The 26,932-nt window shown below is 52.4% G+C and overlaps 2 protein-coding genes across 3 annotated transcripts in view; both read left to right on the top strand.

Moving 5' to 3' along the window:
* The window catches only part of Eif3d (eukaryotic translation initiation factor 3 subunit D), a 16,176-nt gene extending 6,802 nt beyond the window's left edge, over window positions 1-9,374 (top strand). The window contains exons 6-15 of one of the 2 annotated variants that reach the window (XM_023718984.1): window positions 65-137; window positions 1,649-1,761; window positions 2,706-2,838; window positions 3,586-3,733; window positions 5,198-5,328; window positions 5,834-5,919; window positions 6,005-6,134; window positions 8,388-8,530; window positions 8,696-8,979; window positions 9,241-9,374. In XM_023718984.1, the coding sequence (XP_023574752.1) occupies window positions 65-137; window positions 1,649-1,761; window positions 2,706-2,838; window positions 3,586-3,733; window positions 5,198-5,328; window positions 5,834-5,919; window positions 6,005-6,134; window positions 8,388-8,530; window positions 8,696-8,979; window positions 9,241-9,248 (1,249 nt within the window). In that variant the 3' untranslated portion in view covers window positions 9,249-9,374. Of the gene's footprint in view, window positions 1-64; window positions 138-1,648; window positions 1,762-2,705; window positions 2,839-3,585; window positions 3,734-5,197; window positions 5,329-5,833; window positions 5,920-6,004; window positions 6,135-8,387; window positions 8,531-8,695; window positions 8,980-9,234 lie in introns of both variants that reach the window. The other variant, XM_004634578.2, reaches the window with a different exon arrangement.
* A 4,845-nt stretch (window positions 9,375-14,219) lies between these two features.
* The window catches only part of Foxred2 (FAD dependent oxidoreductase domain containing 2), a 20,271-nt gene continuing 7,558 nt past the window's right edge, over window positions 14,220-26,932 (top strand). The window contains exons 1-7 of the mRNA XM_004634577.2: window positions 14,220-15,359; window positions 17,186-17,437; window positions 17,949-18,218; window positions 19,008-19,174; window positions 23,614-23,779; window positions 24,751-24,992; window positions 25,929-26,099. Of these exons, the coding sequence (XP_004634634.1) occupies window positions 14,839-15,359; window positions 17,186-17,437; window positions 17,949-18,218; window positions 19,008-19,174; window positions 23,614-23,779; window positions 24,751-24,992; window positions 25,929-26,099 (1,789 nt within the window). The 5' untranslated portion in view covers window positions 14,220-14,838. The remainder of the gene's footprint in view (window positions 15,360-17,185; window positions 17,438-17,948; window positions 18,219-19,007; window positions 19,175-23,613; window positions 23,780-24,750; window positions 24,993-25,928; window positions 26,100-26,932) is intronic.

The following is a 26,932-nucleotide window of genomic DNA, read 5'->3' as shown; positions in this document are numbered from 1 at the left end:
GGAAGAAAAAGAAAAACTACTGGCTTGAAGTGCTATGCTGAGGTCTCTCTGTTCTGTCCTTCAGAGAACGCATCCGGCTGCAGAAAAAATTCCAGAAGCAATTTGGAGTGAGGCAGAAATGGGACCAAAAATCACAGGTAGTAGAGCCATACCAGAATTCTGTCTGTGAGTTTGGTTTTGTCTCTGTAACATCTTTGGGATGTGATTCAGTGGAGTAGCTTTTTGGGTATTCAGAGATATAGTCAATTTCTGGTCATCGTCATCAGCCCAAAAACTTCTATACCATTCAGCACCTACCCCCAGTACCCCAACCTTAGACAACCACAAAATATTTTTTATCTCTGTATTTTCTTATTCTGGACATTGCACGTAAATGGAGTCATATACTGGGTGATCTTCTTGGGATGGGGCTACTTTTATTTAGTACCACGTTTTCAAGGTCCATCCATGTTCTAGCATGTGTTGTTACAGTCATATCCATGGAGGATGGTCCAGGGTGCCACAAGGATACTGAAGTGTGCAAACACAGCTTCTTACAGAAAGCAGTATAGTATTTGCAAAGAGCCTAAGCTCATCCTCATGTACCTGTGATCATCTCTAGATTACTTAGGCTGAATATTCCTTACTGAATGAGACCAGAGGTGTTTCAGATTTTGAAGTAGACTACTGTTCAGCATGCCTAACCCAAAATCAGAAGTTCTCTAAGAACTAAAACTTTGAGCTGCATGTCAGCATTCAGTTCTAGGTGTTGGAACATTTCAGATTTTTTCATAAGGGCCATTCAACCTATTATATCCAATACTATGTGATGAGTGTTCTGTAATTAGGTTTTGTACTCTTCAGATACCCAGAAAAAAGAATGTATACAGATGTGTTTTTCCCCCAGAGTGTTTTCCTCTCCCCCGCCCATATATATATGTAATTTATTTTTTATTTTTTTTTTTTTTAATTTTTATTTTTTTGAACCGGGGATTGAACTCAGGCCCTTGTGCTTTCCAGGCAAGCGCTTACTCTACTGAGCCATCTCCCCAGTCCCGTCCCCCCCTTCTTTGTTGTATATGTGTTTGTCTATTTTTGAGATAAGGTTTCACTGTATTGCCCAGGTTGGTTTTGAACTCCTGGGCTCAAGGGATTCCAAGTAGGGCTATAGTTGCACCTGCCCACCCCCCAAATGTTTCCAGCCTAGAGCGGGTTCAATCTGCAGATGTGGAACCTGCCTAGAGAGAGCGAATCATACTTACATTCTTCTGTTACTGTCAGATAAACTAGCCGTTCTTGAGTGTAGCACATATCCTTGAGCCATTAGCCATTGGCGGGCACTGCACTTGTTTCCACCTTCACACTTAGTAGTGGTGCTGCTGTAAGTACCATGCAGATAGCAGGCCCAAGCAAGCCAGAAGGAAGCGCAAGTTGAAGCGGCACTCAGCTGGGTGTGGGGCCGAGGATGAGCAGTTCTACGCTGAGAAGATTGTAGAGGAGTGCCGGGTGTCTCCTGAGTGGTTGGCTAAGAGTGAAATTCCTGTTTTTGAATTCTTGTTCCCTTCGGTCTTCCTGGATCATGAGGTCCTAGTAAGCAGGGATTCTGTCTTCTGCTTAATAAGTTGTGTGGGCTGTAATTTTTCCCCCCCACAAATGTTTCCTACTGCAGAAACCCCGAGACTCTTCAGTTGAAGTTCGCAGTGACTGGGAGGTGAAAGAGGAAATGGATTTCCCTCAGCTAATGAAGATGCGCTACTTGGAAGTTTCCGAGCCGCAGGACATGTGAGTTGCAGCTCACTTTCTACCGTGCCCCTCAGTGTGGGGATGGCTGATGAGGAGTGCTCCCCTAAGCTGTAGTAATTCCAAAAAAATTTGAAGCCACTTACAAGACGTTGCATAAGATATTATAATAATAAATATATTTCTTAAAAACCAAGATCAATGAGGAAAGCACAAGGAAGTTTATTAATACTAAACTGAAAATATCTTGCAGTTTTCTGGCATCCTTAGGAAAGGATAAATAAAGTTAAGGCATATGGCTCTTTTAAAGAGATGGGAAAGAAAGCAGGGGGAAAAAAATGCTGATATTCAACTCCTGGTATCCTGACCAGCTGCACAGGAAGGCTAAGTTACAAAGCTGCGTGGGCAGAAAGGGACTTGACAGTTCTGAGGAAACTGTCTCAGGGCCAGCAAAGGGCAGGCGGGTGGAACTAGCTTCGGGGGAACCAGAGCACTGGGCCAGAAGGTTGCCATCCTCGGGCCCTCATTGGCCACTGCTTTCTGTGCCTCTGCTCCCTGTCTTTCAAGTGGGGAGGTTGTGCTGGGCAGGATGTGCTTGCTGTTTCGCTGTCACATCAAGAGCTAGGTAAGGGGCTGGAGAGATGGCTCAGTGGTCTAGGGCACCTACTTGGAACAGGCTTGGCAGGGCACAGGGACCGCGGTTCGATCCCCCAGCACCACATGCCAGCCAGCCCCGCCCCCTAGTAGGCTGAGCTGGCCACACACACACACACACACACACACACACACACTAAATAAATGTTTAAAAAAAAAAAAAAGAGCTAGGTAAGAGGAAAGGGACAGAGCAGGCAGTGAGAACTCTGCTCTTGTTCTAGTGAGCCACGGTTCTCTGACTCTTATATTAGCCTTCTTGGACAAGATTGCCAATTCCACGGCTTAAAAGGAAGGCATCCTTCCGTTTGACTTTATGTTGCCCTTTCCCTCAGCGAGTGCTGTGGGGCCCTGGAATACTATGACAAAGCCTTCGACCGCATCACCACGAGGAGCGAGAAACCACTACGGAGCATCAAACGCATCTTCCACACCGTCACCACCACAGATGACCCTGTCATCCGGAAGGTATGCCCCTCCCTCCCCATTAGAATGTTGCCAGCATCTACCGCTAAAGCCTTAGGAAACACAGAGCACGCGGGAATACTCCACGGGCATCCCTCATTATCCACAGGGATTGCTTGGGATCCTCCCCCATACCAAAATCCATGCACATTCAGTCCTGTAAATGCAGTAGAATTTCTGCATAACCCATGCATACATATCTCCTATACACTTCATGTCATGTCTGGAATACTTCTTAAGAAAACGTAATTGCTGTTAAATAGTTATTATCCAGGGAATAGCGACAAGAGGAGGACTGCACATGTTCAGTACAGTTGACTTTGGGGGGAGGCAATTGTCCTCCTTAATATTTGCTTGGATCTGCAAGTGTCCAGGATGAGCCCTTGGATGCCATTCTTCTGAGGTGGACTTAAGTTGGATGGCCTTAAGGGCCTTTGTTAAGAGCTGGACTCGAGTCCACGCTCTGCCATCCTAACCAGCTTTGCTGATCTCAAGCCTTAGTTTTCTCATCAGTAGAGGGGGGATGTGCTTAGCCGTGGCCACTGGGCAGGATGCAAGGCTTCCTGAGCACCTGGCCGGTGCTAGTGAGCACTCACGGCTGGTGGCTCCACTGTGGTCCAAGACAGTGACTGCGGAGAGTGGCTGCCCATCTGCCGCAGCCACCTCAGGCTAGGGAGAGTGCATCCTTCCCACCTGTGTGAATGTTAATCAGACCTCAGGATTTCACATCTTCCTCCTTTGTCCTTGTAGCTGGCAAAGACCCAGGGGAATGTGTTTGCCACCGATGCCATCCTGGCCACTTTGATGAGCTGCACCCGCTCTGTGTACTCCTGGGACATCGTAGTCCAGAGAGTGGGGTCCAAGCTGTTCTTTGACAAGAGAGATAACTCTGACTTTGGTAAGGAGCCTGTCTCAGGAACAGATCAGATGCTGCAGATGTTCTTGATGTCCAGAACAATTCTCTTACCCTCGAGTATGATCAGAAAGTGGTCAGTCTTCACTGGAGCTGGGCAGCATGTCCAAATCCTTGCCACCCTCCTGAAGGACACAGACAGGACTGCCCTCATAGTGCCTCCTCAGGGCTTCAGCCTACTGGATCCTTGGGTACCCACTATCATGCCTCCAAATTTTACTCATTTGCATAACATTTCCCAAGCTGCTGCTACCTCTGAGACCATCTATAGTATTAATATTTTTCTTTAAAGTCACTTTCTGTTTGTTTGGGTTTTGCTTGTTTGAGTTTTTTGGTTTTGGGGGTTTTTTTTGTTTTTTTTTTTTTTTTTTTTTTTTTTTTTTTTTTTTTTTTTTTTTTTTTTTTTTGAGACAAGGTCTTGCTATGTGATTCAGGCTAGCCCTGAATTCATGGCTGTTCTGCCTCAGCCTCCTGAGTGTTGAGATTGGAGGTATATACTACCGTGCCCAGCACTGCTTATGTATTTATAAAGAAAAAAATACACATGCATACTTTCTACACCATACATGTGTATGTATCCATACACCATAAGTGAAGACCACCCCAATCAAAAAATCAGTCAAAGGGCTGGTGAGATGGCTCAGTGGTCTAAAGCACTTACTTAGAACAAGATAAGTTGGGCTGGTGAAATGGCTCAGTGGTCTAAAGCACCTACTTAGAACAAGCTTAGCAAAGCACAAGGGACCGCAGTTCAATCCCCCAGCACCACATGCCAGCCAGCCCGCCCCCTGGTGGGCTGAGCTGGACACACACACACACACTAAAGAAAAAGAAAGAACAAGCTAAGCTAAGCAAAACACAGGGACCACGGTTCAATCCCCAGCACCACATGCCAGCCAGCCCCGCCCCCTGGTGGGCTGAGCTGGCCACACACAAAATAAATAATAAGTTAAAAAAAATAGAATTTAAAAAAAAAAAAATCAGTCAAAGCCCACGTTTTTTCTTTTGCTACAAAGTTAATGATATAAATCTTGGTTTTAGCAATCAAAAATAATAGGAAAAATGTTAAGACTGTGTGACTTAATTTTTTATAATATTGAACCTAGGACTTCATGTGTATTAGGCAAATACTCTACCACCAAGACCTTTTAAATTTTTTACTTTGAAACAGGGTCTCACTAAATTGCCTAGGATTACCTCAAAAGTTGCAGCCCTCCTTCCTCAGTCTCCTAGTGTGGTCTTGCAGGCATGCGATTTAATTTGTTAGGCAATACCTCAGGCTGTCACCCCGTCCCCAGCACATGTCCCCCGAGGAGATCCCCTTTAACAGGAGGCCATTCTTTGGAGGAAAGACCACTGTGCTTTGGGGCTGTACACCTCCCCGGGTGCTCTGCGTGCTCTCAGTGACTCTTGTGGCATAGATGGGTGACGATATCCCCACTTTTGTAGACCTCCTGACAGTGAGTGAGACGGCCAATGAGCCCCCTCAGGACGAAGGTAATTCCTTCAACTCGCCCCGCAACCTGGCCATGGAGGCGACCTACATCAACCACAATTTCTCCCAACAGTGCTTGAGAATGGTAAGGAAACACGAGTGGACTGGGGAGCCCTCGCAGGGTTTATTCCATCACAGGCTGTGAGGCTTGGCCTTGTGGGATGCATCACGCAGGGAAGCCAGTGTGTGTCTGTAGTGAGCTAAAAGCTTGGACCTCAGCCTTAGGCAATACCTGCCTGACTCTGAGCCCCTGGTCCGCCTCCTGATAGCTCTGTGGTGTCAGGTGTTTCCTCTGCAAAGCTACACTGGTATTCTGCCTCACTTGAAGTCACCCACTGTTGTGAGCACAAAGGACGTTCCTGCCCTCGGGCAGCTTCAGTGTTACTACACGCAGCGGCATGCACTGGAGGATGAGAGGAGTGGGAGGGCTAGGCTGCCGACAGTTAGGATTCTAGGATGCTGAGCCTCTTCAAGAGGAGGAGACAGGGAGCCGGGCACAGCATCCACTGTGACTGAGCAGGTTGGGTCTGGCTGATGGGCTTTGGGGACAGCGTTAGCACTGTGTCATGACAGCTGTGTCATTTTTGCAGGGGAAGGAAAGATACAACTTCCCCAACCCAAACCCATTTGTGGAGGATGACATGGATAAGAATGAAATCGCCTCTGTTGCTTACCGGTACGTTGTCCCAGCCAGGAGCATGACCCTGTCCTGGTGGGTGTGCAGAGGACCACGAGTGACTCTGCTTGCTGCTTCCTTGCAGTTACCGCAGGTGGAAGCTTGGAGATGACATTGACCTTATCGTTCGCTGTGAGCATGACGGTGTCATGACAGGAGCCAACGGGGAAGTGTCCTTCATCAACATCAAGACACTCAACGAGTGGGACTCCAGGGTGAGGTGCTGCCTGCCGTGCTCCCCGAGCCGCCGTCCTGGGCCCCGCCATGCTATCTTGGGCCGTTTGTGTGTGGTTTCTCTTCCCTTCCCTTTCCCACAGAGCTACGTAGGGGGTGTCTTGCAGGATTTTTCCTCCACTTAGTTCCTCACTGACAAAAGAGTGACCTTAAGTTTTTAGAACTTACTGCTGATTCTTCAGGCAGGGACCAGCACGTCCTTCCAGCACTCTCTTCTCTTCTGTTCTGATCTCCCCTTGGCCTCTGCTCTGTGTGCAGCTGACTTTGATCTCTCTTTGCTATCTGGGTTACCAGTTCTGTGCGCCTTGAGGCTCTAAACCAGCCACTTTCCCTTCTGGCTTTCAGTTCTTTTCTCCAACTCCCTCACTTACTGAACTCGGAGCCTGAACTCTGAGATCTGCTCAGGGTTGACCCTTGCAAGGCGCCTTGAAAGAAGCGTGCTTCCCCCTCCCCCGCCCCTCCCTTTGCTCTCCCTCTTGCTGCTTCTCGGCACTGTTAGGCTGCTGCTTTCTCAGGCTGCCCAGGCTCATGTTCCAAACCAGGCTAAGCATGAGCAGCCACTGTGCGCAATGAAGGACACAGGTGTGGTAGAGAGGCGCCTTTCGTCCCGATTCCCTGACACCACGCCTGCGGGACACGCAGTAAAGCTTGCGAGGCCATGGCCCGGGCCGACTCCACGGAGCTCTGTGTAGCAGTGGGTGTAGTGCCTGTGTCTCTCTGTCCAGGGCGTTCCTTACTCTATGCTGTTCTGGGCGCCACAGTTCTGCTCTCTTTGCTGAGCTCCGTTCCTGGCTCCCAAGGGAGCCTTCTGTTGGGGTCATTCCCTTCCATAGCCTTCCTTGACCAAAGTGTGAAGCCTCACACAGGCTTATTTTCGTGTTCCTGGACTTCATAATGCATCAGCAGAAACTTGGTGGCTTCAGATCGTATCCGTCTGTTAGCTCATACTGTTGTCTGGCGGGGGCGGAGGGCACACCCTGTGCTTTCATTCTCCACTGGGGGATCCAAAAGGCTGAAATCAAGGGGTCGGTAGAACTGAGCTCTAGAAGTGTATTCTAGCTGGGAGAGGGCTCAGATCCTTGCAGTTATACTGAGCCCCTGCTCCCTTGCTGACTCAGCAGGCGGGCCTCTGGGAAACACTTCATTCCTATTCTTTCCCAAGCCAGCAGTGACACAACACATCTTTGGCTCTGACCTCTACACCCACACTCCAGGCTCCTGTGGTTGACGAAGGCCCACCCACAGTCTGTCTTCCTGATTTGGGCTTCCAGGCTGCAGAAGCCCTTTCACACTGTATGAGGTAGCATAAATCTTACCAGTACCACGTACCACAGGTTGCATCTGCAGTGCACAAGACGCAAGGGTCATTGCAGTCATCTTAGGCTGCTGCCACCCCAAGCCATCTGGTTTCTGCAAAAGGATTCTCTGACTCTTCTAACATTTCACACACACACACACACACACACACACACACACACACACACTGTTTTCTGACAAAACACTTTCTTCAATCCTTCAAGATTTCTTTTGCAAGAACCAAGAAAGTTGGGGAACCCCTGCTATGTGGCCCCTGACCATTCATTCACTTTACTCTGGTCCAGTCCATTTTCCCACACTTTAAATAGGGTAGCAGAGGGCCAGCCAGATAGCTCAGCAGACTAAAGCGCCTGCCTAAAGAGACCGGGGTTTGTTGGCCCTATCCCCACCCCTGGGGCATGCTAAGACAGGGGCTGAGACTTGGCATGGTGGCACGTGCCTATAATCCCAACCCTTGGGAGGCTGAAAACAGGAGGATCACTACCAGTCCGACCTGTATATTGAGACCCTGTGGACCCTGTACGTAATATATATATAATCATCTCTGGGTCCTCAGTTGTCACTGCGGGTGTATGGAACATCAGGCTGTAAGTCCCTTGCCTGTGGCAGATCTCTGCCCCTGCCCAAGGCTGGCCCAACCTGTCCTTCCTGCTGTTCATCTTAGACCTGGGCCTCCGTCTGTCCCATTCTCCCCTGCTCACCCATGAAGCCCATCCTCACCACTAACTTGGCCAACGTCCATCCCCACTTCTAGATGCACTATTAGAGAAGAGGATTTGGGTCTTGTTGAGGGCTTGCTGCACACACTTCTGTGTTCCCTTCCCACATCCTAGTCAGCAGGCAAGGCAGGACCTTGTCTGGCCACCCCAGGAGCCCCCAGCACCCTGGGCATGGACCTCTCCACTTTCTTTCCACAGCACTGTAACGGTGTTGACTGGCGGCAGAAGCTGGACTCGCAGCGTGGAGCTGTCATTGCCACCGAGCTCAAGAACAACAGCTACAAGCTGGCCCGATGGACCTGCTGTGCTCTGCTGGCTGGGTCCGAGTACCTCAAGCTCGGGTGAGAATCCTGTCCGGGGCCAAGGACTGACCTGGGAGGAGGGCATGGGGGTTAACAGTGTGCTCTTCCCTTCTTCCTGGGGAGAATGGCAAACCAAGTGTCACCATTTAGCAGCCATTTAAGCCTGGTGTTCCCATCCCTGGGCTGTGCTGTCCTGTCCCGCAGTTACGTGTCCCGGTACCACGTGAAGGACTCCTCGCGCCATGTTATCCTGGGCACCCAGCAGTTCAAGCCCAATGAGTTTGCCAGCCAGATCAACCTGAGTGTGGAGAACGCCTGGGGCATCCTGCGCTGCGTCATCGACATCTGCATGAAGCTGGAGGAGGGCAAGTACCTCATCCTCAAGGACCCCAACAAGCAGGTCATCCGCGTCTACAGCCTGCCTGACGGCACCTTCAGCTCAGATGAAGACGATGAGGAGGAGGAAGAGGAGGAGGAGGAAGAGGAAGGTGTGCGGCCTGTAGGCTCTGTGGGCTGGAGGGGAGCGAGGGCCAGAACTGCTTGTGCTATAGAGGGACAAAGGCCAGCTCCTGCCGGCCACCGCCTGTAAGCTGTCTCCCAGCCTCCCCATCTGGAGGCTGAGGCTGTGGCGCTGCCCTGCAAGGCCCAGCTCCTGAGTGAGTGGAGGATTCCTGAGAGGTTCAGGTAGGAAACCTACCTCGTGACACAGCACTGCTCATCTCCTCATGTTTTGTGTCTTTCAGAGGAAGAAACTTAAACCAGACTGATGTGGAGCTGGAGTTTAATTCTGCCAGTCCTGGGAGGGCTGATGCCTCTGGCAGAGTCTGTCTGCTTCCTGCTCTCTGTCGGTTAGAGGTGGAATAAAGTTGAAGTCTGCATAGTCGCTTTCCTCGTGGCTCCTTTCAGAATATATGCCCTGTCCTCTCCTGTGGCCCTGGGACTCAGTGATCTCTCTCTGGAGCTCATAGCCCGGGTCCCATCGTGTGTCTTTTGGTGGTGGTGGACTTTGTGTTCCTGTTAGAAGGGGAGAGTGCCAGTATTTAGTTCTGGGAACCCTTGAAAGGAGCCTTTCCTGGCGGAAGGTAAGCCACGGAGGACACCTGTGCAGGGCCCTCAGGAAGCCTGCGAGCCAGGCAGGCCGTTGGCTTTCCATCTGGAAGCACAGGCACAGGGCATGGTTAGCTGAGGCCAGGGCTTGCCAGGGTAGGGGCTTCTCGGGAAGAAGACTGCCTTTGATGGTTGGGCACTGGCAGATCTGCCCATGGAGCGGCGGCCTGAGTGAGCGCTCTGGAGTGCAGGCCGTGGGCACTCATGCATGGATGCTGCTCTGTGCTGAGCGCTGTGGACAGCCCTGCCAGCATCACTAGGGTGAGCTTTCTGTCAGCGCACCTGAGCCTCCCGCAGAGCTGAAGCGCTGAGGAAGCAGGTGTAACTGATGGACAGTTCATGGAAGTACCCCTTTTGGGATTGAACCCAAGGGTGTACTACCTCTTAAGCTACAACCCTACGTTTGAGACAGTGTCTTCAGGTGGACTGGGCTGGCTTCAAATTTGGGATCCTCCTACGTCAGCCTCCCAAGTAGAATTATTGGCTGAGGCTGCTGCACCAGGCTCCCAAAATTAGAATTGTAATCAAACAGTCTCAGCAAGCAAACAGTAGTTTGGTGAGCTTTGGTGTCAGCCATACTGAAAAGAACAGAAAACATGCCTGAGTTTTAATGTGTAATGTTAAACACGACATCGTTGACATCATGACAGGTGCCGTAAACTTTGAATCACGGACAAGGAATCATCACATTGCCTCTTGCCAACCAGTGGCCCGCCCTGTCCAGCAGGATGAACTGGGCCACACAAGCGGTACTGTTCAATTCATTCTGTCCTCAGCCACCTTGAGGTGGCAGTCCTATCTTATTTTTGGTAGGTATTTTGCCTGGCCTGTCAGGCCCTGTAACTTTTTTAAATTAGTGTGTTTGCTAAACAGCTCCTGGTTTTTTGAGATAGGCAGTACTGCAGGCTGACCTTGGCCTCCAAGCACTGGGATTACAGGCATGCACCGCCACGCCCAGCTAGAGCTCCAAGTCTTGATCAACACATTCCTGCTTTGGACCTGCTATATGCTCAAAAGGTGAGGTCACCTTTGTGACTACGAAAGATGGCATGTGCTCTTGGTGCATACGTAGGCCTGAGTGGTCGGGAAGTTCTACAGCTGCATTTACTGAGAAAAGCAGCAGTCATGCCAAGCTGCAAAGTTCTTTGCAAACAGTGTGCTCACAGGAGCGCTCAGCTGCACTTTGAGTGATTACACAGTGCCCTTCTCTTAAGTTTTGGGCCTCCCCTTGAGCAGAGGCCCTGTTCTGTTCAGGTAAGTTGCCTATGAGCAGGCAACACTGCTGGGAAAAGGACAAACATGGTCCTTTACCCTGTCACTTCTTGAAAGCAGGCAGGAACTTAAAAGCCTTTTTGCTAAAATCTGTTCACAGTTATAGCTCAGTGGTCTAAGTGCCTGCCTCGAGAAGCGCAAAAATCCAGGTTCAGTCTCTGGTACCGCGTGCTGTGCCAGCCCTGGACCCCCCAAGTGCACCGTGCCAGCTACCAAAACCAGGCATGGTGGTACATGTCTCTCCTAGCTCTGGGTAGGCTAAGGCAGGAGGATCACCAAGAGTGCTACCTGCAGTTCAACTGCCTAGTGAGACCCTGTACCAAATAAGTGAATAAAAGATTTCTTTAAAAAAAATTTTCAATCTTGGACTGGCCTGATAGCTCAGCAGACTAAAGCACCTGCTTAGGCAAAGTGCAGTGGCTGGGGTTCAATCCCTGGCATGCCGGCTGGCCTCGCCTGTGGTACGCACTGAGACTTGAGACTAGGCGATGGGGACTGGGTGTGGTGGTGTGCACCTGTAGTGAGACCCTGTAGATCCTGTCCTAAATACATAAAAATAAATAAAAATTTAAATCTGTCCACAGATGACAGTAAAAGAACAAAGCCTGAGCATAGGTCAGACGTTCAACTCTCCATAGAGGCATATTAATCACTCAGGGAAGTTCGGTTTAAAAGTTTACAAAACAAGTCAAATGTGGCACACCTGTAATCCCAGCACTCAGGAGGCTGAGGCAAGAAGACTGCTGCAAATTGGAGGCCACCTTCAAGAACAAAGTGAGACTCCTAAAAACAAAATTTAAAAAGGTTGACAACACGAGGCTTTATTAGCTCTAAATTTATCTAGTCTATCTCTGTACCCTTCAAGAAAGGGCACCAAGGTAAGAAATTGTGACATTCAACTATGTCCACAATTTCCACTGGCAAACCAAAGGTCACCTTGGATCCCCAAAGACCGCTCCATGACTAAAGCTGCCCCTGAAGTCATGATGCTTCCTCTGTGAAACCAGGACTGAGCTCAGGATCTAATGAACCCTGGCCCACCACAGCACCCGCCGAAAGCTGGGTCCTGCTTTCGCAAATGCACCTGTCTGATCTCGTCACCAATGTGTGCTCTCATCTTCCTTTGCAGTTAAAGCGCTTGCCTGTAACCTTTTGTTTTCATGCCCTTGCTACCTAAGCTAGCTGGGGCACACAGGGCCAGGTGCTGCCCTGGCAGCATCCTTGTTCACGTCTGCTTTCTGCCACGCACCCTGTCCGTGGGTCTTGATTCCAGGCTCCACCTCTTTTAACAGTGATCTTGGAGCAGGACCTGGAGGCTGGACCTGCAGCTGTTGATTACCTTAGAACTCTGGGTCAGATCCCTGCTCAGCTCTGTACACAGGCATGTAAATCACTGAAGGAGTGCCTGGGAGCCCATTTACAGAGCCTATCTTTTTTTTTTTTTTTTTGGTGGGGGTGCAGAACTGGGGTTTGAACTCAGACCCTTGCGCTTGCCAGGCAAGCACTTGTTCTACTGAGCCATCTCCCCGGCCCCACGGAGCCTATCTTGAACTGAGGCCAACAAGATAAGAGTAACTTCCAGGGCTTGCGAGGACACCCACTTGCTACATCCCAGACCCCTGGGAGTAATGCCTCGCAGTCTCCAATCATTGTCCTAAACCTGCATCCAACTTGGATTCCAGGAAAAGCAGAGCCTCACACACCATCCTGTCATCACAGGATGAGGTCACCCCCCAGGCAGGAGCAGTTACCCCACCAGAGGAACCAAGCTGTGGCCCTGTACAGGAGCTTTCCTGATAGAAACCAAATTGTGCCCTGAAGCTATGATAGCTCTCAGAACCTCCACCAGTCCTCAGATACCAGTCAACCAGGGGCATCACCCACACTGCCAGTTATGCAAAACCTGAAACTAGCCTTGCCTTTGTTTCCCCCTTTCTGCAAAAACCCCAAAGTTTCTGCCAGGCCCTGGAAGCCAGGGCTTGAGCCTCTTTGTCAGGGTTTCTCAAGGCCACGCTAATCGTTAGCTCCTTTCCTGCTGTCACCACTGCCCACTCTTAGAGGCTAAGCCTAGTCTGTTGAGACTTCCAGAGCTGAGGCTTAGGGAACAATTTTAAGCAACCCATGTCTTCTCTAAGCCTACATTTGGCCAGCCACCCAGCTACACGTCAGAAACAAGCCTCCCTCTGACATAGGTGTTACAACGTGCAAGTGATAAGCAAAATGTAACTCCAAACTGCTAGATGTCAGATAAACCATGTGCGTATTCCCCCAAATCGAAGAATAAATCGTAAAGAACAACAAAGGTTAAAAGTAGGAAAACTTTGAGATAGTTCCTTAGACAGGAGGGAACTCGAAAGTGGATTGCCCACAAGTCCCATTTCTCAAGGAAAGTTTTACAGAGCAAAAGCATAAGGTGGGTACAAAATCATGAGGCGGGTACAATGTGGGACAACCTACAATGAACCAATAATGTGACAAGTCCAGCCCCTTAGGTGATGTGGATCCAGTGGGGAGTAATGCATGCAGCAAGTGTACATGGAAAGAACTAGGACCTTTTTTTTTTAGATATCAGTCAGGAGGTCCTGTCACCCACCTGAGCGACTGATGTCTATCTAGATCTTATTAGCCCAGCTGACACCAAATATAGTATACTCTTTAATTTCTTGTTCATCCCTTGGGGAGACGTGTAGACCTGGTCATCCTGCCTTTGTCTTGAGGCCTGGCCTTCCCTCTAGGACTGGAGCCCTGTCTGACTACCTAGAATATTTCCACCTAACTTTGTAATACTTTCTGTGCCTCTCCTGGCTGCTGGAAGCCCAGATCAGCCTTAACTGTTATTCCCTAAACAATATACTTGACCAGTGTAGCAAACCCTTGTCAACTGGTTTATGCATTCCAGTTGAATTCACCACCTTAAGATTCTAGTTCCCCAACACGGTGCCCAGCCAAGTTCTTCCAAATTACTTAGTCTTGGGCTACACTTTGGGGGTAATATCAAAACTGGGATTTTCTCCAAATATGTGTCCCCATCCTTCACGGGAAGACAGGAATTTAAAAAACCATGCTGCAAAGTGAGTTCAAGGCCACCCTGAATTACATAGCGAGACCCTGTCTCAAACAAAACTTAAAACAAAACAAAAAAAAAACCTCCCACACCCTGTCCCACCCAACCTTGCATTCCAGACAGCCAACCCTGCCCGGTAGACCCGCCACAGCTCCTAGCCCCCACCCCCACCCAACCCCCTCCGTGCAGACTGGAGCACGTGCGCGCCTCTCCCACACCAGCTCCAGGCCAGCCCCTCCCTACGTGCGGCACGCTGGGCACGTGACCCTGGCCCCCGCCATTGGCCGGGCTGCGGGGAGGGGCGGGGCCGCAGTAGCGGCCAAATGAGCCCCCGCGTCCCAATCTCCCGCGGCCTGCCACCGGAGTGCCGGGGCTGTTGGCAGGCCAGGCCTCTGCTGTCGGCGGGCCGGCGCGGGAACGCGGCCTGGGCACAGCGAATTCGCGGGCAGCTGCTTCTGGCGCGCTCCTGCACAAACAGCAGGGCTACCTTGCGGGTGCGTTCTGTGGCTGCAGGTGTGCTGGACGTCCTGGTCACGTGACCCGGGCGAGTCTTCTGGGCCACACCTCTGTCGGGGTCTAACCAGGGGGGGCAGAGGTGTGGCGGTGGATATCAGTGCTCCGTTGGGAGTGTAGTGCCGGGTCAGAGAGAAGGATTGCGGGAGATACCTGCTCTGCTCCCGAGTGGAGCTACCCTGACAATACGGAGGGAGAGGAGACTCTGGAGATGGGGTGCAGAGGTCTAGGACGCCTGCGCACCCCAGATCTTACCCGGAGAAGACGAAGCCCCGGTCGATGAGCTCCAAGGCCCGCGCTTCCTCTAACCGGGCGTGCCTTCTCGGAGCGCCGGGCTCCCGCCTCCTGCCAGGCCCGGAGGTGCGAGGCCTCCCCTCGGGTCTGCCGCAGGATGAGCCTCTCCGCTGCGCTCGGGGGCTCTCTGGGGCTGCTTGTGTGCCTCGCCCTGCACCCGGCCCTGGGCACACACACCAAGCGGGACTACTGCGTGCTGGGCGCGGGCCCCGCGGGGCTGCAGATGGCCGCCTTTCTGCAGCGCGCCGGCCGGGACTATGAGGTGTTCGAGCGCGCGCCTGCAGCCGGCAGCTTCTTCACGCGCTACCCGCGGCACCGCAAGCTCATCAGCATCAACAAGCGCTACACAGGCAAGCGCAACGCCGAGTTCAACCTCCGCCACGACTGGAACTCTCTGCTCAGCCCGGACCCCCGGCTGCTGTTCAGACACTACTCGAGAGCCTACTTCCCTGATGCTGGCGACATGGTGCGCTACCTGCGCGACTTCGCAGACCGGCTGGGGCTTCGTGTGCAGTACAACACAGACATTGTCCATGTCACTCTGGAAAAGGACCGGCGGGCCTGGAACGGCCACTACTTCATCCTAACCAACCAGAAGGGCCAGCTGTACCGATGCAGGTAAGGTGCCAAGGGCATTCCGTGCTCTGCTCCCACTGATCCTCCGTGCCTAGAGGTTCAGCTCAGTTACTGTCTCTCAGCTTGGCGCCCTTAAAAACTTGGGGTCACAGGGCTGAGGAGATAGCTCAGTGGAGTAAATGCTTGCCTGGCAAGTGCAAGGTCCTGAGTTCGATCCCTGGTACCACCAAAAAGAAAGAAAGATTCACTTTAAGGGGCCAGGGAGATGGCTCAGTAGAATAAGTGCTTGCCTGGCAAGCGCAAGGACCTGAGTTCAATCCCTGGTTCCGCAAAAAAAAAAAAAAAAGTTGGGGTCAAATGTTTGGAAAATGCTTACAGCTTTCTTCCATTGGGATTTGTCAGTCTTTCTGTTCACTTGTGAGTATTCGGTGTAAACACAACTTTTGTAGCCACAAACCCTTTTTCTAACCCTCATGGAACTGCTGTTCCCAAAGGCCAGGGGATGTGGGATCCAGTGTCCGCTGAGTATTAGGCCAGCCCAGTGGGATTTCAGAGCTCAAGAGTAGGAGGCTCAGCATGCAGCCTCCGAAGGCCAGTTTTAGTCAGGCATGGTGGCACTCTTCTCTAATCTCAGCATTCAGGAGGCTGAGGCAGGAGGATGTCCATGAATTTGAGATCAGCCTGGGTTACACGGTGAATTCAAGCCCAGTCTGAACTACACAGTGAGACCCTGTTTCAAACAAAACAAAATAAAACGTTTTGACTTAGAATGCAGCCTAATATCTTGTGTGCATTTGAGGGAGGCACCCGAATCTTCATAAGGAGGGGAGGAGGCCTGAGGCTCAGAGAAGTTGAGTAATCAGATGCTGTCGCACAGCGAATACGTGTTGGTGCTGCGATCTTGAGCTCGTGTTTTCTTAGTTCAGAGTTCATGTTCTTTCAGCTGCAGCCAGCTGCCTTTGCCTTCCTGGTCATAATTTGCACCTGGCTCCAGGCCCTGCTGGACGGGCCTGGCACAGCTTCTTGCCATTTACACCTGAGGCAGGAGGAATTGTGCCAGTTCATATTCATGCATATTAGGTGGCTGTGCCGCCGTGGAGGAGAATCTAAGAGGAGCAAAACAGACAAGAAAATGATTGTATGTGCCCCATCCCCAGGGCAGTCCATTCTGCTCTACAGGCTGTTCTACAGGCTGGCAGGAGCAGTGTCCCTGCTGCGCACCACCAAATTGCAGTCACCCATCAAGGAGCAGGACACAGGACAGACTGATCTGTGTGTAGATACTGGGCCCGCTGCCCTCGCAGTCCCTCTGGGCTGTGGGCTGTGGATCCCGTGTCTCCCCACCTGTAAAGCTGGCCACGGAACACCAGCCCAGGCTCGCTTGGGAGCAGATACCGTGATGCACACACAAACCCATGAGCAGAAACTGGGCTGGCACCTGAGTGCTGCCAGGCAGATGCATGTACCTGCCGGGCACGATAAGGGGAGAGCGCGACATCAGGCTCCGTTCTCATCCCCCAGCAGGGTGCTTAGTCCCACTGCTGGGCTCAAAGTGAACATTTCTCAGCTTCTCCTACCATTACCTTATCCCAACAGTGATAGCAATCCCCTCATTTGTTGCAACTCAAGCCCAGCAGGAAGTAAAGTATTCCACTGGGCCACAGGCTCAGGGGGAAAGGGGTGGTCTTTCAAGCATCCTGCAGTGTGTCAGTATGGTGAGTGGATGAGTGGATGGATGTGCTCCTGTTTCTTTAGGCACCAGCAGTTGAAGTGAGGTGGGAGAGGCCAGAGGGATGTGCACTAAGTGATCTGCGTCTACGGGAATGAGCCATCTTTCCTCTATCCTCCTCTCACCCCACCCCCTGCAGCGTCCTTCTTGTTGCCACCGGCCTGTCAGTCCCCAACCACGTGGACTTCCCAGGCTCAGAGCATGCAGAGGGTTATGAGTCGGTATCTGTGGACCCTGAGGACTTCGTGGGTCAGAACGTGCTGATCCTGGGCCGGGGTAACTCGGCCTTTGAAACAGCGGAGAACATCCTGGGTGTCACGAACTTTATCCACATGCTAAGCCGTTCCCGGGTGCGGCTGTCCTGGGCCACCCACTACGTTGGAGACCTCAGGTACGCTGTATCCCTGCCTGTGCGTTCCGTACCCCGCATCAGACTGTCTTGCATGACTGTGATGCATACCTGAGGCTGGGCAGCTTAGGAAGAGAAGAGCTTCCTTTAGTTCATCGTTCATCCATGGTGCTGGTTCTAGTAACTCCACCTACTCCCAGGCCTACATCACCTCCTAGCAGATGGCATCATGGTAACAGTAGTGCACAAGAGAGGGACATGTCACATGGTGAGAGAGGAAGCTGGGACCAGGGCAGGGGCCAGGCTCATTTCTTTCATGACAACAGCCTAGCTACTACTCCTGGGGGTTTTCCATGAAATGCGTGCATCTCCTCCCAGAAGACTCTAGTGGCCTCCCACCAGGCCCTGCATCTTTAAGGTGCATTGCCTCCTGGCTTACCGCACTGGGGAGCCAGCTGTCCACACCCAAGCCCTTGGGACGCACCACATCCAAGCCCTTACCAGCCCTGCTCTGAGTTCCCTTGTCCTCTCCTTGCATTCTTTTGGGCCCCAGAGCCATCAACAATGGCCTGCTGGACACCTACCAGCTGAAGTCCCTGGATGGGCTCCTTGAGTCGGACCTGAGAGATCTGGCCATCGTGAAGGACGCCAGGGGCAAGTTCCACATCACCCTGAAATTCTTCCTGGAGGAGACCAATGCCAGCCAGAGTGCCAACGCCATCCCCCTCCCCCAGGATGACAATGACAATTTTGCCATGCGGGTGGCCTACGATCGGGTCATCCGCTGCCTGGGCTGGAACTTCGACTTCTCCATTTTCAACCAGTGAGTCCAGCTTGGAGAGGTCCCTTCCCCTCCCTGGGTGATGGAGTGGTCCTCGGTGAGCCAGAGACAGGAGCTTCGTCCACTCTCAGTCCCGGGTGCACAAGCTCCTCAGAATCTCCTTCTCCACCTTTGACATGGTCAGGCCAGCTCAAACATGTAGTGCTGAACTTGCACAAAGGCTGGCAGCGTAGGGGCTTAGACCCAGGCTCCAGGTCAGCCTACGGGGCTCTGCTGACCCCGTCTGCAAGTGTAAACAGGCTGCTTTCCCGCAGGCACCCAAGTCCTTTATCTTTACGGTAGGGGTGTAGTGTCTTGACCATGGTTATTAAAAGGCTAACAGAAGAGCACTTAGCATATACTATATGCTCAATAAAGGTTACTAAAACTACTTGTAATTGTATGTGGAAGAATTGTTTCCCCGAGCCTGGTTTTTAGATGCTGCTGACCAGGACTGTGTGAGGCTTGCAGTTGAAGCATCCACACCTAATCTCTCACTTGCCTTTTGGCCACAGGACAAGAGGACCAGGGCCTGCCCAGACCCTGTCTCCCCATCAGGTGACAGCAGAGCCCAGCCTCGTGTCAGGCTTGAATTCTGCCCCTGTTCCTGACCTTCCAGGTCCTTGGCCTAAGCCACAGTTACTTCTCCTATGCTGTAGAGGGTGGTCCCACCCCTTAGGCTCATGGGGAGGTTGAGGCAGATGAGTGCTGTAAAGCACACTCTGTACTGGGCCTCGACCCTACAATTCGTCCAAGGCAGCTGCTGTCTTTAACATTCCTGTCCACTCCCAGGTCCCTGCGACTCTCCTCTGGGAGCGAGTTCGGCAAGAAGTACCCACTGATCAGAGCAAGCTACGAGTCCAAAGGAAGCCGGGGTCTCTTTATCCTGGGCACTGCCAGCCACTCGGTAGACTACCGGAAATCGGCAGGGGGTTTCATCCATGGCTTCCGGTACACAGGTGAGGCCAGCCAGGAGGTCTCCAGTCCCCAGGAAGAACCACTGTCATTATGCCCAGGGCCTCAGACATGCTGTCCATTCCCAGGAGTGAACAGTGCTTCCTATCATAATGTTCCTGTGCAGTGCAGATGATCCTGGTTTTCATACCATCAGCTAAGGTGTAAAAGGTACCCGTGGGGTGGCAGGGTTGTGGTTATGGCCAGTGCCGGCTGAATAGTGCAGCGCTTGACTGTGGTCTTCGAGGTCAGGCTTTCACCCCTCACCTTCTGCTGGGGATACCATTGGATGTGTCCAGGAAGTGGCCTCTCTGTCCTCATAGGCCACTGTGAGGGCCACAGAAGGTCACAGCTGGGCATCAGGCAGCTGTGAAGCGTCACGCACATGTAGACCTGTTGGGTGATACAGATGTCAGTGAGAGTTGCAATTGGAGCCGCACGCGGTGGCACACACCTGTGATTCCAGCACTTGGGAGGCTGAGGCAGGAGGATCGCCCTAAAGTTCAAGCCCAGCCTGCGCTACATAGTGAGAGTCTATCTCAAAGAAAAAAGCTGCAATTGGATTATATTGATTAGTTCTTTTGCAAAACTCAGAACTAAAAGTATAAATTTTGTACTTACTTGAAACTTTTGCGGGGCCAAGGAGGTGGCTCAGTAGAATAAGCACTTTCCTGGCTAGCGCAAGGGCCTGAGTTCAATCCCTGGTTCCAAAAAAAAAAAAAAAAAAAAAAAGTTTGCATGTAAAATTCAGAAACATATTTTATTTTATTTTTTTATTTTTTATTTTTTTTGGCAGAACCGGGGATTGAACTCAGGCCTTTGTGCTTGCCAGGGAAGCGCTTATTCCACTGAGCCATCTCCCCGGCCCCTTTTTTTTGGTTTTTTTTTTTAAGGGCAAACAGAAAGTAGAAAATGAGAGAAAATAAGCTGGGGAGAAAGCTCAGCAGCTTAAGTGCCTGCCTGGCAAGCACAAGGTCCTGGGTTCAATCCTCAGTACCAAAAACAGAAAAAATCCTATCTCATTTCATTGTCACCAGCTTGGTTCAGACATTCTTTGAAAATGAGAGAGAGGGCCGGCCAGATAGCTCAGCAGACTAAAGCACCTGCTTAGGCAGATGCAAGTGCTAAGCTGGCCCCGCCCCCAGGCTGTGCCGAGACTGGGCGCGGTGGCACATGCCTGTAATCCTAGCACTGGGGAGGCTGAGACAGAATCATGTAGAGTCAGAGCTGTGTAGTGAGACCCTGTACCAAATAAATAAATAATAAACAATAAACTGTTTGCGATCGGTGGTTGTAGAATAAGCCTTCGAGTATAAGACATTCACTTAGGGCTCTGAAGGCTTCTGTTTTGTGTAACCTAAATCCCTAGTCCTGGTGGCAGAGAGCGAAGAAAATGATAGTTATGTGCTGTGACTCTCCTCTAAGCCCGGCTGCGCAGGAAGCTAAGGCAGAAGGACGGCACATTCAGGGCCAGCCTGCGTAACAGCAAGAGCCTGTCCCAAACTAAGGTAAAAATTCTGAAGTGGGTTGGAGATTAGGTCAGTAGCAGAGCACTTGCCCAGTACGTGAAAATACAAGTTGGTGGTATAGCACCTGATGGCATAAAATAAAGGGCTGGAGACATAGCTCAGCGGAACGGTGCCTCCTGGCAAGTGCAAGGTCCTGAGTACGAGTCTCGGGTCCAGAAAAAAAAGTCTTGTTTTTTTTTTTTTTTTCAGATCATCATCTGCTTCTATGTGTTTGGTTGCTGGGAATATTATTAGGGGTGTGGTGTTTATTAATATGTGAAAATAAAAGTTACTAATACTAGAGCAGCTATGAATGTGAGCATAAGAATGTTAACTTTTTTGTTCTTGAATTGTGATTGCATTTGGGTACAACCGGTGAGTGGAGCTCAGCTCCCTAGGAGTAGCAGAATGATAAAGGGCATAGAGATGGTGGTGCTTTGTTTTGTGAGTGTGACGAGGATAAGGTTACAGTGTTTTAAGTCAAATATGAGTAATGTAGTTGTTAATGTGACATAAACCTCAATTTTTCTGAGGAAGTGCCTGAGAATCAGAGTTTTAATGATTTCCTCACTTTCATAGGAATTGAACTGCAGACTCGGGCCCTTTTTTCCAACCGTCTTCTCTTCATTCTCAAAAGCAGACCAGAGTCCCTCCTGTAGGAGGAGCAGTCTGGATGGTGGCTGTTCCCTGTGCTGTCACTCAGCTGGTGGGGAGTGACAGCCTCTGGCCGGTAGCTTTTGCCTAAACTCATTTAAGCGGCCTTAGAAATGAGCTGGTGATCCTTTTAAGTCCTCACTTCCTTTCCAAACAGGAAGTGGTTGCAAAGGTCCTGCAATAGCCTCATGTCCCCTGCCCCTGGTGGCAGCTGGGGTGGCTTCTCAGGCTGTTGTGTGGAAGTTGTAGTGTGGGTGGCAGCTGCTACATAGAGGCCCTGTGCCCCGCTACCCGACTTCTCCATACGTGTGCGATCCACCATCTCATGCTGCCTTCATGCCTGTGTTTACATGTTACCGTCTTGCCAGCTTGGAGGAGGAAGATAATCGTGTTTCGCTGGTGATTTCCAGGGGGTAGCTCTTTTACCCCACGTGTATTGTTAGGGAAGGGGACCTGGCACAGAGCTCTGGCCATTTGTAAGCCACAGTGACTGCCAGGCCGTCCCAACCCACGCCGAGGCCCTCCCTGACCTGGCCGAGCTGTCCTGTCTGTCCTTCCGCCTCTGTCCCCTGCTCTTCCCAGCTCACACACCTCACCCTCAGCCCTGTGAGACAAAGCCTGCTACTTCAGCTCTGCTCTCTGGTGGCCAGAGAAGTTAGGGAGTGGCAGAGGTGGCGCTACCTGGGTCCAACCTAAAGCTTACACACCAGCACTGAACTTCAAGCAGGAGAGAGGGAGGCCTCAGGGCATGGGCTGTGGTCCTGAGCAGTGGACGGGCCCCCTGGGAGAGGGACAGTGGTAAGTCTGTCCCTCACTGTAAGGATCTGCCTGGTCCTTGCTCATTGTTCAGCTGAGGGACAGTCTCAAAGGAAACAAGACAAAAAGGCAGAAGACAGTGACAGAGACAAAGGTGGTGGCATAGACCCCCAGCGTGTGGGAGGCAGCGCATATGAGAAGCCTGGTGCATGCCCTCTAAATCCCTCTGTAAGAGGCAGACAGCTCCTGCCTTGCCCTCACGTGATGGGCCTCTCCACTCCTCCTGACTGGCCACCCTGTCACTAGGCATACTGACTTCCCATCAAAAATGCAAAAACCAGGCTGGGGAGATAGCTCAGCAGTCTAAGCATCTGCCTGCCTGGCAAATGCGAGGTCCCAAGTTCGATCCCAGGTATGCTGGGTGTGGTGGTGCACGCCTGTAATCCCAGCATTGGGGAGGCTGAGACAGAAGGATCACTTTGTGAAACTGCGCAGTGAGACCATTTATCAAATAAAAGGAAAAAAAACAAAACAAAACAAAAAAAAACTTTTTTTTCCAAGTACTGGGCCCAGAACCCATGGCCTGGCACAGACGAGGGAAGTGCAGTACTACTGAGGTGCAGCCCCGGTGTTTTTCACTGTTTGTACTGGAATGGGGGGGGCTCTCCCTAAGTTGCCCACGTTGGCCTTGAACTTGTGATCCTCCAGCCTGTGCCTCCTGAGTAGCACGGGTTCCGGGTGTGTGCCTCCATGTAACCTCCATGGCTCTGAGTAACCTTTCTTTAAACAAGCCCCTCCCCCACCGAGCTCCCCCTGCGCGGGCTCCCAGCGCCTCAGCAGCCTGGCGTGCTCTGCCGGCCATGTTAGCTCGTCATCCCTGCCTTTCCCCTCACCTCCTCCCCGTGTGTCTCATATTAGAGGCTAACATCTCCCGGGCTCCTGGCCCCCAGGGGTCCTGTGCAGGTGAACCCTCTGCCTGTGTCCTGGTCTCTAGTGCAATGGATGTTTTACTGATTACTTTTGCGGGAGCAGCTGACTGTATACACTGCATGTACGGTAACCCCAGAGGTACAGAAAACCATCTTCCTGATGCACAGAGCACCTGAAAATGGAACTGAAGGACTGACTGGATTTGGGCTCCGAGAGAGGGCAAATCTGAGACTTTCCACATGGGAGTCTGTGGTGGAAATAGGGCCGTGAGGAGGGGACGGGGGCCCTGTGCTGAGTCTGGAGCACCTACATGAGGTGTCCGCAGCTGGACTTCCATACAGATGGCCCCACTCACAAGTGGACATGCTCAGGGCTCTGGCCCGTAGCCAGCCGCACCCATTCTCTGACTCTTCCACCCAAGGGATGGCTCTGAATGTGTCCCTGCGCGGTGCACTGCCACAGTGGGGGCCGCCGCTGCCTGGCCCTCAAGGCAGAGCCTCGCCAGCCCCGCTGTAACGGCCCGTGCTCCTGCTGGGTGAGCACAGGTGAGGCCTTGCTCACAGCTGCTGCCCTTCCTCCTCCCCTGGCCACTGCAGTGCGCGCCGTGCACCGGCTCCTGGAGCATCGCCACCACGGCACCGCCTGGCCCTGCACCGAGCACCCCATTACTCAGCTGACCAACTCCATCGTCCGGCGCATCAACGAGGCTTCCGGGCTCTACCAGATGTTCGGGGTGCTGGCAGATATCATCCTGCTGAAGGAGTGAGTGGCGCTTCCCTGCCTGCCTGCCTGCCTGCCTGCCTGCCTGCCTGCCTGCCTGCCTGCCTGCCTGCCTGCCTGCGCCCCGCCTCCCCCGAACACCCCGCGCTGCATTGCTTTCTCTGCTCTGTGCAGCATAGCCCAGCGTCCCTTCTTAGAGTGGGGCCTGCAGGGGACAAATGTCTGTCCTGGAGTTAAGAGTTCCCTCTAGCTGGGGCCAGTTGGTCCTGGTTTTTATCAGCCAGGCAAACAGTGGCAGTCAGTGCCCAAGAAGGACACAGTACAGAGCACAGCAGGGACGGGGCTGGTGGGGGAGGCCAGGACCCAGGGGGCAGGGCAGGCGAGCAGAACAGGAACTGTCAGCCAGAGAGAGCGCAGCGTGATCCACGCCCTCCAGGGCCACGAGAGGAAGCTTTGTGCTCAGTGCAGGAGCTGACCTCACATCACTCTGAGCCCCTTTCCCATCAACACCATACTGAGGGCAGAGCCTGCCAGCGCACCTTCTAAAGTCTGACCAGCGTGGCCAGCTCCGCTGCCCTCATCCAGCCCCTCATGCAGCCCTGGTCTGTCCTTGCATGGCAGCTGGGGTACTCCCTGGAGAGGAGCAGTCGCTGAGTGGCCTCTGTTCCATACTGTGGGGGCCAGCAGCTCCTTCTCATCCTGGGAACCCCTATTCCCAGGAGGCGCACACAGCCCTGGCCCCTGAGACCTTCTGAGTCCCTCCTGCTCCCTGCCCTCCTCACCACAAGGCGTTCCTCCTTCGCTCCTTCGGCCTCTCCCTCATTGTCCTCTGGGCCTGCAGCGCTCGCTCCCAGATGCTGGGGTTGCAGTTTGTGAAATGTGTCCCAGGTAGAAGAGAAGGCAGCGGTCACAGCGATGGGAGCAAGGCGGGGTCCACACTGCACCCTGGGGCTGGTGGGAGGGACGCCCCACCTACGAAGCCTGCTTCTCCCCTCCGCACTTGCCCCGCCCAGGAATGCCACGAGGTTTGAGTACCTGGAAGAGTTTCCCATGCAGATGCTAGCCCAGCTGGAGACCCTCACAGGGAGGACGGCCAAGCACGGCCTTTTTGTCATCAACATGGAGTATGGCAAAAACTTCTCAGGGCCTGACAAGGACGTCTTCTTTCAAGACCGTTCCGTGGGGCACACGGAAGATGCCTGGCAGTCGAACTTCCTCCACCCTGTCATCTACTACTACAGGGACCTCCCCACCGGTGAGCCGGGACTTCCTGGGGGTGGTGCCTCTTGTATCTGTGGTCCTTAGCGTTGTCACCAGTCAGCCCTTGCAGAGCTCCTTCAGCTGACAGAAGGGGACCCCTGGGGAACTCTGCCCAGAGACCAGGCGGGAGCAGAGGGTCTGAAAATGGTGAATGCTGATTGTAGATTCTGCCACCTGTTGTGACCTGATGGGCCACCCTGGAGTGCAGTGACTCCAGGCACCACACTGAAAGAGGGACAGTGTCGGAGCAGCTGGCCACAGTGAGGGATGGGAGCCCGTAGGCCAAATATTAAACTGAAGGGGATCGGGAACCCAAGCTGGTAAACAGTATACAAAAGCTGGCTGAAACTCCCAGTGCTGTTGCTGTGTGACATGGGCAGCATCAACTTGCAGGAGGAGAGGGGTGTGGGTCTGTACTGAATATGGGTGAAATAGTTGGCTTGAGCCAAGCTCCCGGTATAGGGCCAGTCGGGTGTCAGCTCGGTGGCCAGTTGACCAGGCACTGTGGAGGAGGGTCCGCGGCAGCAGGAGGTGGGACTCTAAGACACTGTCCGTGCAGGGCTCACAGCAGGACCGGTTTTCAAGCAGCCACGATGGCCTCCCCACATGTCTCACTACTTTCACGTTATCGGTCTCAGCCGCCCTCTGGAATCAGCGCAGCCCTTGTCCTCTTCCCCGCATCAGTTTCCAGGGGTCAGAAGGCAGTAGTAAATGAGCTGCCGGGTGTCAAGAGCGTACTGGGTGAGCTGGGGGTGGTGGCACATGCTGTGATCCAGCACTCGGGAGGCTGAGGCAGGAAGATGGCTGTGAGTTCAAGGCCAGCCTGGGCTACGTAGACTTCATCTCTCAAAAAAAGCATGGTGGGATGTTGAGACATGCAGGTGACAGGGCTGGCTGTGACGTGGCGCCTCTCCCCTCTACCAAACCCCAGAGCAGGAGGTGAGGTTCCGCCCGGCCCACTGGGCCCTGCCTAGGCCCACAGCCATCCACCACATTGTGGAGGACTTCCTGACAGACTGGACCGCCCCCGTGGGGCACATCCTCCCACTGAGGCGCTTCTTGGAGAACTGTCTGGACACCGACCTGCGAAGTTTCTATGCAGGTAACTCGAGTTCCCAGGAGTCGGGAAAGTGTGGGAGATCCATGATGCTGTGTAGCTGCTTCAGACTCCAATCTCAGAATCCAAACTGCTGGGCTAGAAGCTAGCTGAGGCCCCTTTCCAGCACAGTATCCCTAAAACTATGGAACAGTATGTCCTCCTTAAAAACTGGACAGGAAACTGGGTGTGATGGTATATGCCTGCAATCCCAGCACTCGGAGGCTGAGGCAGGAGGATCGCTGTGAGTTTGAGACTACCTTGGCCTACATAGTGAGTTCAAGGACAGCCTGAACTGTGTAACAAGACCCTATCTCAAAAACACCAAAATTAAAAAAGAAAAAAGAAAAAAAAAAACTGGAGAGGAGCCAGGCCTGGTGGTCCACCCCTGTAGTCCTAGCCCTTGGTGAGGTGGTCCTTTGTTTCTGCAGTACTGGGGAGTGAACCCAGCCATATTCCCAGCCCTTTTTTATTTTGAGACAGGTTATCTCAAAACTTGCCAAGACTGGGCTCAAACTTATGATTCTCTTGCCTCAGCCTCCCAGAATTCTGGGATTACAAGAGTATACCACTGCTCCCAGCTCACTCTGGTGCTTGGGAGGCTGAGGCAAGAAGATTGCAATGTGGGTTACAAAACTAGTTCAAGGATGGCCTGAAATATATAGCAAGAGTATACCTCAGGGCCAGCCAAATAGCTCAGCAGATTAAAGCGCCTGCTTAGGCAGATGCAGCAGCCAGAGTTCAATCCCCGGCATGCTGTTCTGGCCCCACCCCTGGGGGGCTCTGAGACCGAAATCGAGACTGGGCATGGTGACACGAGCCTGTAATCCCAGCTCTTT

Source organism: Octodon degus, unplaced genomic scaffold (assembly GCF_000260255.1).
Source record: "Octodon degus isolate 3935 unplaced genomic scaffold, OctDeg1.0 scaffold00064, whole genome shotgun sequence".
NCBI classification, from domain to species: Eukaryota; Metazoa; Chordata; class Mammalia; order Rodentia; family Octodontidae; genus Octodon; species Octodon degus.
This window is presented reverse-complemented; position numbering and strand designations above follow the sequence as displayed.